The sequence below is a fragment of the Chiloscyllium plagiosum genome, chromosome 13 (genome assembly GCF_004010195.1).
Source record: "Chiloscyllium plagiosum isolate BGI_BamShark_2017 chromosome 13, ASM401019v2, whole genome shotgun sequence".
Lineage (NCBI taxonomy): Eukaryota > Metazoa > Chordata > Chondrichthyes > Orectolobiformes > Hemiscylliidae > Chiloscyllium > Chiloscyllium plagiosum.
The window spans coordinates 62,394,547-62,407,138 of NC_057722.1; the positions used below are offsets into that span (position 1 = coordinate 62,394,547).

At 43.3% G+C, this 12,592-nt stretch overlaps 1 protein-coding gene across 4 annotated transcripts in view; it reads left to right on the plus strand.

The window, feature by feature from the left end:
- LOC122556131 (protein MB21D2-like) overlaps positions 1 to 7,793 on the plus strand; it is a 73,111-nt gene extending 65,318 nt beyond the window's left edge. For all 4 annotated transcript variants that reach the window (XM_043702606.1, XM_043702608.1, XM_043702605.1 and 1 more), the window contains one exon: positions 5,040 to 7,793. In XM_043702606.1, coding sequence (XP_043558541.1) covers positions 5,040 to 6,310 — 1,271 coding nt within the window. In that variant the 3' untranslated portion in view covers positions 6,311 to 7,793. The remainder of the gene's footprint in view (positions 1 to 5,039) is intronic.
- The last annotated feature ends 4,799 nt before the right edge of the window (positions 7,794 to 12,592 follow it).

Below are 12,592 nucleotides of genomic sequence, written 5' to 3' on the forward strand. Positions count from 1 at the left end.
CTCGGAGATGTTCCCTAAAGTGCTCTGGTAGGAGGCGCCCAGTCTCCCCAATGTAGAGGAGACTGCATCGGGAGCAAGGGATACAATAGATGATATTAGTGGATGTGCAGGTAAAATTTTGATGGATGTGGAAGGCTCCTTTAGGTCCTTGGATGGAGGTGAGGGAGGAGGTGTGGGCGCAGGTTTTACAGTTCCTGCGGTGGCAGGGGAAAGTGGCAGGATGGGAGGGTGGGTCGTAGGGGGGCGTGGACCTGACCAGGTAGTCACGGAGGGAGCGGTCTTTGCGGAAGGCGGAGAGGGGTGGGGAGGGAGATATATCCCTGGTGGTGGGGTCTGTTTGGAGGTGGCGGAAATGTCGGCGGATGATTTGGTTTATGCGAAGGTTGGTAGGGTGGAAGGTGAGCACCAGGGGCGTATACTTGAAGAAATACGAGTCTAGTCTGTGCAGCCAGTCCTCATTGTTGAGTCATTTTAAACTCAGTATTAGCTTGGTGAATCTATGTTGCAATCTTCCCAAAGTGAATCTATCCTTCTTGTGGAGTGGGACCCAGAGTTAAATGCAATTACTCATGATCAGGTTTAACCTAAGCTACATCAAAGATCTATGGTAGAATCCCTACAGTGTGGAGGCAGGCCATTCAGCCCCTCAAATCCACACCGCCCCTCCAAAGAGAATCACACCCAGATTCCACCGCCCTATCTGATTCTCTGTAACGGTGCATTTCCCATGGCTAAACATCTTAGCCTGCACATCCCTGGACATGAGGAACAATTTAACATGGCCAATCACCTAAATTGCACATCATTAGACATCTTTATCTAACAGAGTCTAGATTTGAGTAGGCTCCTCGGATGCTGCCTGACCTGCTGTGCTTTTCCAGCACTACTCTATTCTAGACTCTGATCTCCAGCATCTGCAGTCCTCACTTTTGCCATCTTTATCTAACATTACTTCCAAATCATTATATTCCAGGTCTTTTTAGAATGAAAGGAACTTTCCATTAGCCTTTAACAAAATAACATAAAAAATCATTAATTCTTCTGTACGTAACCCCCTAAACATTTATGTAAATTTCACTGTTGCGACTTCTCATAGAAATTAGGCACAGGAATAGGCCATTCAGCACTTTGAGGCTGCTATGCCAATCAGTATGGTCATGAGTGATCTTCTATTTCAATGCAATTTCCCAGCTTTCTTCCCTTACTGCTCAAATGTCTTTAAAATCTTAAAACGTTAACCGTCTTTTTCTTGAATATATTCTGTGGCTTGGCCTTCTCAGCCTTCTATGATAGAGAATTCCACATGGAATTTACTGAAGATATCTTTCCAAATCTCAGTCTGAAACAGTCTACCCATATCCTGAAATTGTACCCCCTCGTTCTCAATTCCCCAACCATGGAAAATATCCTTTCTACATCTAGTCTGTCCAGTTCTGTTAGAATTTTATTCATTTCAGTCGGATCCCCCCCTCATCCTTCTGCACTCTAGTGAATTCTGGCCCAATAGAAACAATCTCTCTAATAGTATAGTCCTGCCATCCCTAGTACCTGCCTAGCAAACTTCCATTGCACTTCCTTTATGGCAGTTATACTCTTTTATGTTGAGAGACCAAAACTTCAATCTTTTAGGTGTGATCTCACAAGGTCCTGAATAACAACAGGAAGACATTCCTACTTCTGAACTCACATCATCTTACAAAGAAGGCCAATATACCATTTACCTTAATTGCTTGCTGCATCTGCCTGTTTGCTTTCATTGACTGGAATACCCAATTCAAGGATACCTAAATCCTTCTGTATGTCCACATTTCCCAACATTTAAGTAATGCTTTTCTTTCACACCAAAGTATCCAATTTCACATTTAGTCATGTGCCACTGCATCTTCAATATGTTTGCCTATTCACTCAACTTGTCTAAATCACCTTGGAGTCTTCTTGTGTCCTTCTCATAATTTATAATTCCACCCAGTGTTGTGTCATCAGCAAATTTGGAAATGTGACATTTGGTTCCCTCATCCAGGTTATTTATAAATATCTCATGAATAGTTGGGCCCAAGCAATGATTCTTGTGGTACCCCACTAATCATTGCTTGCCACTTAGAAAGACCCATTTACTCCCACTCTCTGTTTCCTGTTTGTCAACCAATTCTCAATCCATGCCAACATATAACAATCTACGTCCTTGTAGTCTAAGTTTTCCCTCTCATTTCCTTTGACAGACTTTTAACAAAAGCCTGGAAATCAAATACATTGCATCCACTGATTCTCCCTTATCCATTCAACTAGGTACATCCTTAAAAATAACAACAGTAGATTTGTTAAGCATGATTTATCTTTCATAAACCCATGTAGGCTTTGCCCCAACCTGTTAATGCTCATCATTTAAAAAAAATTCTCATCTATTTCTTTGTATCCAAAGTGACTATTCTCCCATTTCCTTGCATTAAACACCATCTGGCTATATCCATTTTGAGATGAGAGCACAATCACACTGTGTATCCTGCGTATCTAGCTTGGTTTCATCAGCATACTTAAATGCTCATTCATTGGTGTTATCACCTTGTCAGAAGGTTGGCTGCTATGGGCCTTCCTCCCATCTATGCTGTGTTTCACATGGGGCAACTACTTCAGGTCCAATATATTTGCCAGCTATTTTCACCTTGCTTCTCCTCAGCTATATTTTCTGTCAATGTTTCTCTCTAATAACTGTCTCTGTTTATTCTTTTCTCGAATGATGCTACTGATATATTGTATCTTTGTCTTTTGATGTTGTGCAGTAATTTCCTCTCTTTTTTTCAGATGTTTCTAACACTTCTGTGTTTCTCTTTCTGTCAGTGGAGGATATACCAGGAATCCTCCTTTCTCTTCACAACTCAATGTATAGCTTCTGTTGTACTCCAGGCATTGGAAATTCAACTTCTTGTTTTCTAACCTTTTATGTGCCTGAGGAATGTGGGGAGATACCTCTTTAAAGATTTAAAAAAGACATGAGGGATAACTGTTTTTACACTGGGTGGTTTGCGTGTGGAGTAAACTGCCAAAGAAAGTGAAAGATGCAGGTACAATCTTTAATATAAATATTTGGATAAGTTCCTGAATAGGAAAGGTTTGGAAGGATATGGACCAAGCACAGGTAGGTGGGGACTACTTCAGTTTGGAAACATGGTAGGCATGCTGTATGACTTCATGATTCATCACAGATATTTCCTGGGCCCCATGCTCTCAGTGACTATCTAAGACTAATTCTGCATCATGAAGTATCTTGAAGTATGCATTGACATCAAAAGTGCTTTCTTAAGGATATATTTGTACATTAAACAATGATTACCATTTCCTGTAGTAGCAAGTTTGACAGTTTAATGTTGTTGGGGATAGTATATTGACAGAGGTTTAGCTAACTGATAGAAGACAGAGTTGGGATAAGGGGATTAGTGTTGTGGCCACAGTTATTTACAATATATATTAATGTCTTGGAAGAGAGAAGTAAATATACTATTGTCGAGTTTGCCGATGGCAAAAACATATTTGGGAAATCAAGTGGTGAGGACGACACAGTGAGTCCATAGAAGGATATAAACGTCTTAATGGGCAAAATCTTGGCCATTAGAATATAATGTGAGAAAGTGAGAGATCATGCACTTTGGCAGGAAAAATAGAGGACATAACATTTAAATGGAGAGACTGCAGCACAGAGGAATTGGGGATCCTTATGCATGAATAACAAAAAGCTAGCATCCAACTTCAGCAGGTAACAGCAAAGGCAAATGGAATGCGGACCTTTATGCCAAAAGGAATGGAATATAAAAATATGTAAATCTTGCTGAAACTATGCAAGCCGTGAGATAGCCCATACCTGGAATATTGTGAACAACTTTAGTCTCCTTGACTAAGGAATGCTGGTGTTGGTGGCAATCCAGAGAAGGTTCACTAGACTGATCTCAGGTCTAGAGGGAATCTTATGAAGGGAGGTTGAGTAGGTTAGGCCTGTACTCATTGAAGCTTAGGAGAATGATAAGTGAAATATGTTGAATATACAAGGTTCTTAGTGGGATTGACAGGGTAGATGCTGGGAGATTGTGTTTCGCTTTAGGGGAGTTTAAGACCAGAGTAATCTCAAAGTAAGAAGCCACCCAGTTAGGATGAAGATGAGGACTCTATTCTCTCAGAGCGTAGTGAGTTGTGAAATTCTTTACCATAGCAAGCTTAGAGGCTGGATTGTTAGGTATATTCAAGCTGAGGAGAAGCAAGGTGAAAATAGCTGGCAAATATATTGGACCTGAAGTAGTTGCCCCATGTGAAACACAGCATAGATGGGAGGAAGGCCCATAGCAGCCAACCTTCTGACAAGGTGATAACACCAATGAATGAGCATTTAAGTATGCTGATGAAACCAAGCTAGATACGCAGGATACACAGTGTGATTGTGCTCTCATCTCAAAATGGATATAGCCAGATGGTGTTTAATGCAAGGAAATGGGAGAATAGTCACTTTGGATACAAAGAAATAGATGAGAATTTTTTTTAAATGATGAGCATTAACAGGTTGGGGCAAAGCCTACATAGGTTTATGAAAGATAAATTACGCTTAACAAATCTACTGTTGTTATTTTTAAGGATGCACCTAGTTGAATGGATAAGGGAGAACCAGTGGATGCAATGTATTTGATTTCCAGGCTTTTGATAAAAGTCTGTCAAAGGAAATGAGAGGGAAAACTTAGACTACAAGGACGTAGATTGTTATATGTTGGCATGGATTGAGAATTGGTTGACAAACAGGAAACAGAGAGTGGGAGTAAATGGGTCTTTCTAAGTGGCAAGCAATGATTAGTGGGGTACCAATGCTCTGCCTTCTCCCTCTATCCCTACATACTGTTCCTTCCCAACAACACCTTGGCTTTCATCTTTGCTTAATTACTGTCAGCCTGGAAGGAGAGACGATGGCTCTGTTTTGGAAAAAAATAATTTATTTGGTTTGTTCATCTAAGTTTGTGTTATCACTTTGTGCATCTTTTTGAATTTTTCTGTTTTCTTTTAACTAGGCATGGTGCAGAAGTTGGACCAGAAGCTTCCAGTTGCCAATGAGTACCTACTGCTGTCTGGTGGAGTCCGTGAGGGTGTGGTGGACATGGACCTTGAGGAGCTTAGCGTCTACGTCCGGGGGACAGACTATGATATGGACTTCACCCTTCTGGTCCCGGCCCTCAAACTGCACGACCGGAACCAGCCGGTCACCCTGGACATGCGCCACTCCGCGCTCTGCCACTCTTGGCTGAGTCTCCGGCTTTTTGACGAAGGGACCATCAACAAGTGGAAAGATTGCTGCACCATTGTGGACCACATCAACGGAGGCACCAACTACTTCTTCTCCCCCACCCGCGTGGCAGACTGGTTTCACGACGCCATCACTATCGTGCTCGCTGAGATCCAGAAGAAGCCTCAGCGCGGGATGCCGAAGGTTGAGAAAGTGGAGAGGAACGGCATGGTGATCTCCATCGTCCTGGCCGTGGGCTCGAGCCGCATGCTGTACGATGTTATCCCCGTGGTCTCGTTCAAGGGCTGGCCCGCTGTGGCACAGAGCTGGCTGATGGAGAACCACTTCTGGGATGGCAAGATCACCGAGGAGGAGGTGATCAGCGGTTTCTACCTGGTGCCAGCCTCCTCTCTCAATGGGAAACGGGAAAACGAGTGGCGCTTGTCCTTTGCACGAAGTGAGGTGCAGCTGAAGAAATGCATCTCCAGTAGCCTCATGCAAGCCTACCAGGCGTGCAAGGCCATCATCATGAAGCTCTTGTCCAGGCCCAAGGCCATCAGCCCGTACCACTTGCGGAGTATGATGCTCTGGGCGTGTGATCGACTGCCCGCTACCTTCCTGGCCCAGGAGGAGTACGCTGCGGACTTCCTGCTCGGCCTGATTGATGATCTCCAGCACTGCCTGCTCAACCGCTCCTGCCCCAACTACTTCATCCCCCAGTGTAATATGTTTGAGCACCTCTCAGATGAGGCGGCCGTGCTGCATGCCCGCAAGCTGTCCTCTGTGCGCTCCGACCCTGCCGAGCACCTGCGCACCGCCATCGAGCACGCCAAGGCCGCCAACCGGCTAAGCCAGGATGTCCACCGGAGGGGCAGTGGCTCTGGCACGCCGTCCCCCTCCTCGGACACCGGTTCTGGGGACAACCGGCAGCCGGACGACCGACTGGCCAAGAAGCTGCAGCAGCTGGTGACGGAGAATCCGGGCAAATCCATCTCGGTCTTCATCAACCCAGACGATGTCACCAGGCCCCACTTCAGAATTGACGACAAATTCTTCTGAGGCGAGAATGGGACTCCTGTCCCAAAGCTGCTTCAGACCACGCTGAAAGGACCAATCCCCTTAAATAGCGCTTTTGAGAGCAGAGTGTGTATCTAATAAAATACGGAACATATCTGGTACTGCCAGCACATTGAAGATTAGGTCCGTGAAGATTGGACAGGTTTCAAATGCGACTTTCAAACAACAATGGTTTCCAATTTCCTCAGACTGACTTTCCTTCAGGGTGAGGAGTCTTTGAAAGTTCTCCTGTTTGAAATTGTTTCATTTCTTAAAATAAAGTGGAAATAGTCTTCCTCGCACATCCCCTCCACCAAGCAATCGTTCCAAAGCTAGTAGCAGAAACCCTGCAGTAGGTCACTGAGGATGGTTCCTTTCCCTTGGCAAGGATCAAGGCCTGTTGTGGTTTAAAGGCTGAGGAATGTCTAGGCACACTAAGGACCAGGAATGGGACGAGGCTTGAAAGATCTGGGCTGCTGTTGCAGCTGGAATGCCACGGACTGAGTCCTTTCAGGGCCCTTGTTTATTGCTGAAATTCCTTGGTGGCTGAACTTCAGAAAAGAATGTTTGTAAAGACTGAATTAAGACAATGCGTTACTTCCTTCGTGGCCCCCACAGATCTTGGTTCGTGAACTCCTTCACATTAATTAGGCGCGGTAGTGTCTTTCGGTGAAACCAAGTGGACTTTGAGATGGGAATTGATCGTATGTTGGTCAGGTCTCCATGTTGAATGTGCTTGGTAACCTGGACAAGCAGGGAGTGTGAAAGCTCCTTATGTTTAATGACTGAGTAAACTCAGTGAGGATAGAGTGGCTGAGTATCAGTCGGCAGATGGGAGTAGGAGGAGATTACAAAAGATTCTGTTTCTGATCATTGTCCGTCTTCATCGTATCTATGAAGTGTATATGTACACATATACTGGTTGGGTGGAAGCAGGACTGTGATGAGAGCCAATATTAAATAGCTGACGTTGATGATGTTGGTGTTTAGGAGGTGTCCTGCGGGGAAAAATCTGTGGATTTCAAAGGTGAGGGTTTTGGAGTAAAAGAGGTGGGGAAGGAGAGAAACTGGAGGTTCCTGTCAACTCCAGGTCTCTGCAGACACCCCTGCCTGAACAGGGCCATACTGCAGCTTGTGAACTCTTTACTCTGGGTATCTGCTGATTTTACACACTGCAATCTGCCATCTACTTTTCACTGTTGAGGATTCTTTCTGTGGGAAGACCCAGAGAGTCCGTATGTGATTCTTATCAACTCCAACTGCATCCTGAGCCGAGTAAGATTTGACATGCTGTTACTGAGCTGTTAAATTGTACCCAGGAAATATTTATGTTTTAATCAGCAGCGATGAATTACACTGTAACAGTGATTACTTCTTGCCAATACCTTCTTACTCTCTGATCCCTCCTCTCTTTTAATGGAAATGTTTCCCTGTCTTTATCCTTCAAAGACCGTGAACTCTTCCTGATTAAAAGTCTTTTTTCAAAGCCGTATCACCTTGCCTTGGTAATTCTGGAGTTTTATATAACGTTTTAATTTCATCACCCAAGTATGGAGCTAACGTTCTTCTCCTGCTCTCTTACTGTAAACATAGGATGAGTGTGTGTATATGTATTTAGAAACAATCCCACTCCATTGATGTAAATCTCTGCATATACGGATGAGAAATGTCTGTGGCCATTTCTAATCTGAGCGAGAACTGTGTAGCGATCTCTTCTGAGCTTTCCCTTTGCTCAAATTGATGATTCTTTCAATGTTCCCCAGCTCTCTTTCCTTCTGTAGAAATTTGCCTCTGAAGTACAGCCATGTCTGTGGACAGAGAACTCCATTTACTATATGATGTTCTCTCTCCATCTCTGTTACATAGCACCCCACGACCAGGCAGCAGAGAGACCAGGACTGAGGTAAATCCTTTTGTAAATTAGAATAATGGGTGGGAGGGTAGCCATGAATGTATGCGATTGATTCTGCTCAACTTAACAGAAAAAGAGCCAGTGGTTAGAAGGACACCAAGCTGGTGAGTTACCCAGGTAACTCCTTCCTTGTTCAGTTAAAAATAAGAAGGGGAGAAAGGGCATCATCTATTACCAGGTTGCCTCAAAGTAAATGTATATTAGTAATTTTACCACTCACTTGGTCACTAAACATTCCATCTAAAGTTCATTTCTTATTTTCAGCAACTGTCTACTTGTTTATGTTCTTGGATATTTGGTCCTTTCAGTAATCCATGATTGTATTGCTTCAGGCCAACTGTCCATAGGATTCAGCATGGAGTCACTCGTAACTGCCCTCTGAAATGCCCTACAGAGCCAATGCTTTCAAGGGCAATTAGAGATGGTCAACAGCTGTTTCAAATCCTGCTATGGCCAGTGGTGGAATTTGAATTCAATAAAAAAAACTGGGATGACCATGAATCGATTAGCTATTGCAGGGCGGCATGGTGGTTTAGTGGTTAGCACTGTTGCCTCACAGCGCTGTTATGACATGGGGTAAACCATTATAACCAGCAACAGAAAAAAGATTATCCCATGCAGTAATCTGTAAAAATCCGAGTGACCAAGAACTATTTAAATTAACAACTTTATTTCTTGAAGTATATCAGAGAATAATTAACTAACCACTATTTACAATTTCTTTCTATTTTCAAACAGTCTGTTTACATGCTGGGTTGCGGCAGTTCTCCTCTAAACTGTTCAAGTTTCCCTGACTTTTAAGATTGTTAATATACTCAATTCAAACTTGATTGGAGTTTATGTTTCATGTATAATTTAAACTGATTGGCCAAATTTGAATTTGTTTTTGTCCCTAAGCAGTGAACTGATTGAGGTGTTCGAACCAGTGTTATATTGTTACCTTTTTGAGAACACTTAGTGCTTTGTCCGGTAGTTCTGCTGCTTTTAATTCTCTTAAAGGTATACCCACATCTTCATAACACCTCCCCCCTTGAGTAAAAATGAACTATCATAATGAAAAAATGTTTTTTTTTTCTCTACTTTATAAACATGTTACCTTAACATACAGATAACTTTAATATAAGTTCACCTTAACTACTCCCCATAAACCTGTGTATATATACATAAAAACATTAAAGACAAATCTCATCTAAACGTTATCAGTTAAATCCATGATAATGCGTCTGCGATTACATCCTTCTTTCCAGCAACATATAGACTTTTAATTTAAAAATCATACAACATAACACTCCAACGAAATAGTCTCATATTCTTTAAAACGTTCTAAGGATGCAAACTGATTGTGATCCATGTACACATTCATCTCCAACACATTATTTGTGACATACACATTAAAATGCTGTAAGGTCAGTACCAAACTCAACAGTTCTTTTTCGATCGTGGAGTATTTCTTCTCTTGGATGTTGAGAAAAGTAACCAACTGGCAGTTCAATCCCATCCTCATCTTCCTGTAGCAGCACAGCTCCAACTCCTATGTCACTAGCATCGTTGGTGACTTTAAAAGGTTTTGAAAAGTTTAGTGTAGCTAAAACTGGTTTGGTGGTTAATATTGATTTCAAATGGTTGAACGCCTCCTGGCATTGTTCTGTCCACTGAAACTGTGTTCTTCTTCAGTAAATCCGCTGAGTGCAACCTTTTTCTTCGAGGATGGTCGTGGAATCTCCTCGATGGCCTTTGTCTTTGCGGTCCGTGGGGTCAGCCTTCCATGACTGATGTTATGTCCCAAGAACATCACCTCTGCTTTTGCGAATTCTGTTTTATTTAAGTTTATCACCAGTTTTGCTTCTTGTTGTCGAACTCTGCCAACTGTATCATGTGATCATTTCAGAACTTAATAAAGATCACTATATTTTCTGAGTAGACTGCACAGTTTGTTAACCCAGCCACAACTCTGTTCATGAGTCTTTGGAATGTGGCGGGCACGTTCTTCAATCCAAAGGGCATCACTTTAAACTGATATAGCCCATTTGTGTTTACAAGCACAGCAATATCTTTCGCCGACTCTGATAAAGGTACCTGCCAGTAACCACACATTAAGTCCAACTTGGTGATGTAAGTGGCTTGTCCAACTTTCTTGATACAGTCCTCCAATCTAGGAATTGGATATGAGTCTGATTTTGTCATGGCGTTGACCTTCCAATAATCCATGCAGAATTGTTGAGTCCTATCAGGTTTGGGAGCTAAGATGATCGGCGAACTCCACTCGCTCTGGCTCGGTTCGATAATATCCTCCTCGAGCATGGCCTCCACCTCCATCTGGACCTGGTCTGGCCTACATGTGACTCCTGACCCACAATAATGTGGTGACACTTAACTGCCCTCAAGATAATTAGGGATGGGCAATAAATGCTGACATAGGCAGCATCATCCCATGAATGAATAAAATAAAATGCTAGCCTTGTTCACACCGCCCACATTCCATGGAAGAATGAGAGAAGACAGGGATAAATTACCCAGGACCCAAACAGTTCATTCTCACTCATTTACTAAGCACAGATTTGGGTAGGTTTCTGAAATATACCTCTAACATTGCCACCACTAACAAATCCAGGTGGTGTTTCCCTTGCTTGGAAATATGACTGTTTTAAACTAACCAGCAGCATCTTTTCGTCATCATTCAACTCTCCCTTTGTGAACCATTTCCATTTCTGCCCGAAACGTCGATTCTCCTGTTCCCTGGATGCTGCCTGACCTGCTGCGCTTTTCCAGCAACACATTTTCAGCTCTGATCTCCAGCATCTGCAGACCTCACTTTCTCCTCCAACTCCAATAGGGAGCTCGTCAAATAATCTGCTTTACAGATGTGGTCCGTCTCTGATTCTCCATGTGCTTATTACAGTCACCCTGTGTCTTTTTCAGGTACACATAGACAAACAATTGCCCTGAGGTTCTGGGGTCTGCTTTTCCACACCATTGTCCAGAGGCTTGCAAATGTTAGAATTGTCTTGCCTAAACTCCATTGTAAGAAGAACAACTTCTGAGTTAGCATTTTCTAATGATATCCAAGGCACGACACTAACTCTCCATCATCTCCTGCGACAGTTTAGCCTCCCCTGCAGAGTTACCACCATCTGACCAAGGTAGGCAGCACTCCAAGATCCCTCAATCATGAGACAGTTCTTCTGCTGTCGCTTGTAGCTCTACACTGCCCTCTCATTCCTGGGTCTCCATTGGCTGCCCAGATGGAGGCCATCTCATGATATTCAGATCTACTGCTCTGGTACACCAGTTCATGGCACCGTCCCCAATCCTTGCTGGGCTATGTGCCTTGGACTGTAGTCAGTGCAGGCTCACATAAATCGAATCATTCAAATGTACAAAATTAGAAGCAGGAGTAGACCATTTGGCCCCTCAAGCCTGCTTGACCAACCAATAAGATCATCTGATTACTCCACATGCCTGCCTACATTTGAAAACTTTGCACCCTCTTGCTCTTCAAGATTCTATTTATCTGTGCCTTAAAAATATTCAAAGACTTTTCTCTTGCCTTTTGAGGAAGAGTATTCCAAAAAGTGTTCCACTTTCTGTGCGAAAAACATTTCTTCTCACCTCTATTTAAAGGGGTGTTCCCTGTTCCCTATCTATCTAGAACCCATGGTTCTAGATTCTCCCACAAGGCGAAACGTCCTTTCCATATTCTCCCTGTTCAGAGCCCCTCAGGATCTTGTATGTTTCAGTGAAGTCGCCATTTGCTCTCTCCGATACTGGGGAATACAAACCTTACCTCATTAGGCACGCCCCTCACTCCAGGTATTCATCTTGTAAAACCTCTCTGAACTGCTTCCAACACATTTACATCCTCATTTAGATAAGGAGACCAATACGGTACACTGTGCTCCGAATGTGATCTCTGTATAACTGAAGAATAATGATCATATTTTTGTATCCTATTCTTCTTGTTTTCTATTTGGTTCATAATCACTTACTGTATTTGTGGGTGGCACGGTGGTACAGTGGTTAGCACTGCTGCCTCACAGCGCCTGAGACCCGGGTTCAATTCCCGCCTCAGGCGACTGACTGTGTGGAGTTTGCACGTTCTCCCCATGTCTGCGTGGGTTTCCTCCGGGTGCTCCGGTTTCCTCCCACAGTTCAAAGATGTGCAGGTAAGGTGAATTGGCCATGCTAAATTGTCCGTAGTGTTAGGTAAGGGGTAAATGTAGGGGTATGGGTGGGTTGCGCTTCGGCAGGTCGGTGTGGACTTGTTGGGCCGAAGGGCCTGTTTTCACACTGTAATGTAATCTAATCTAATCTAAACCTCCATTCTAATCTTTTATGTTTCATGCATGAGGACATTGAGTCTTCCATATCACATA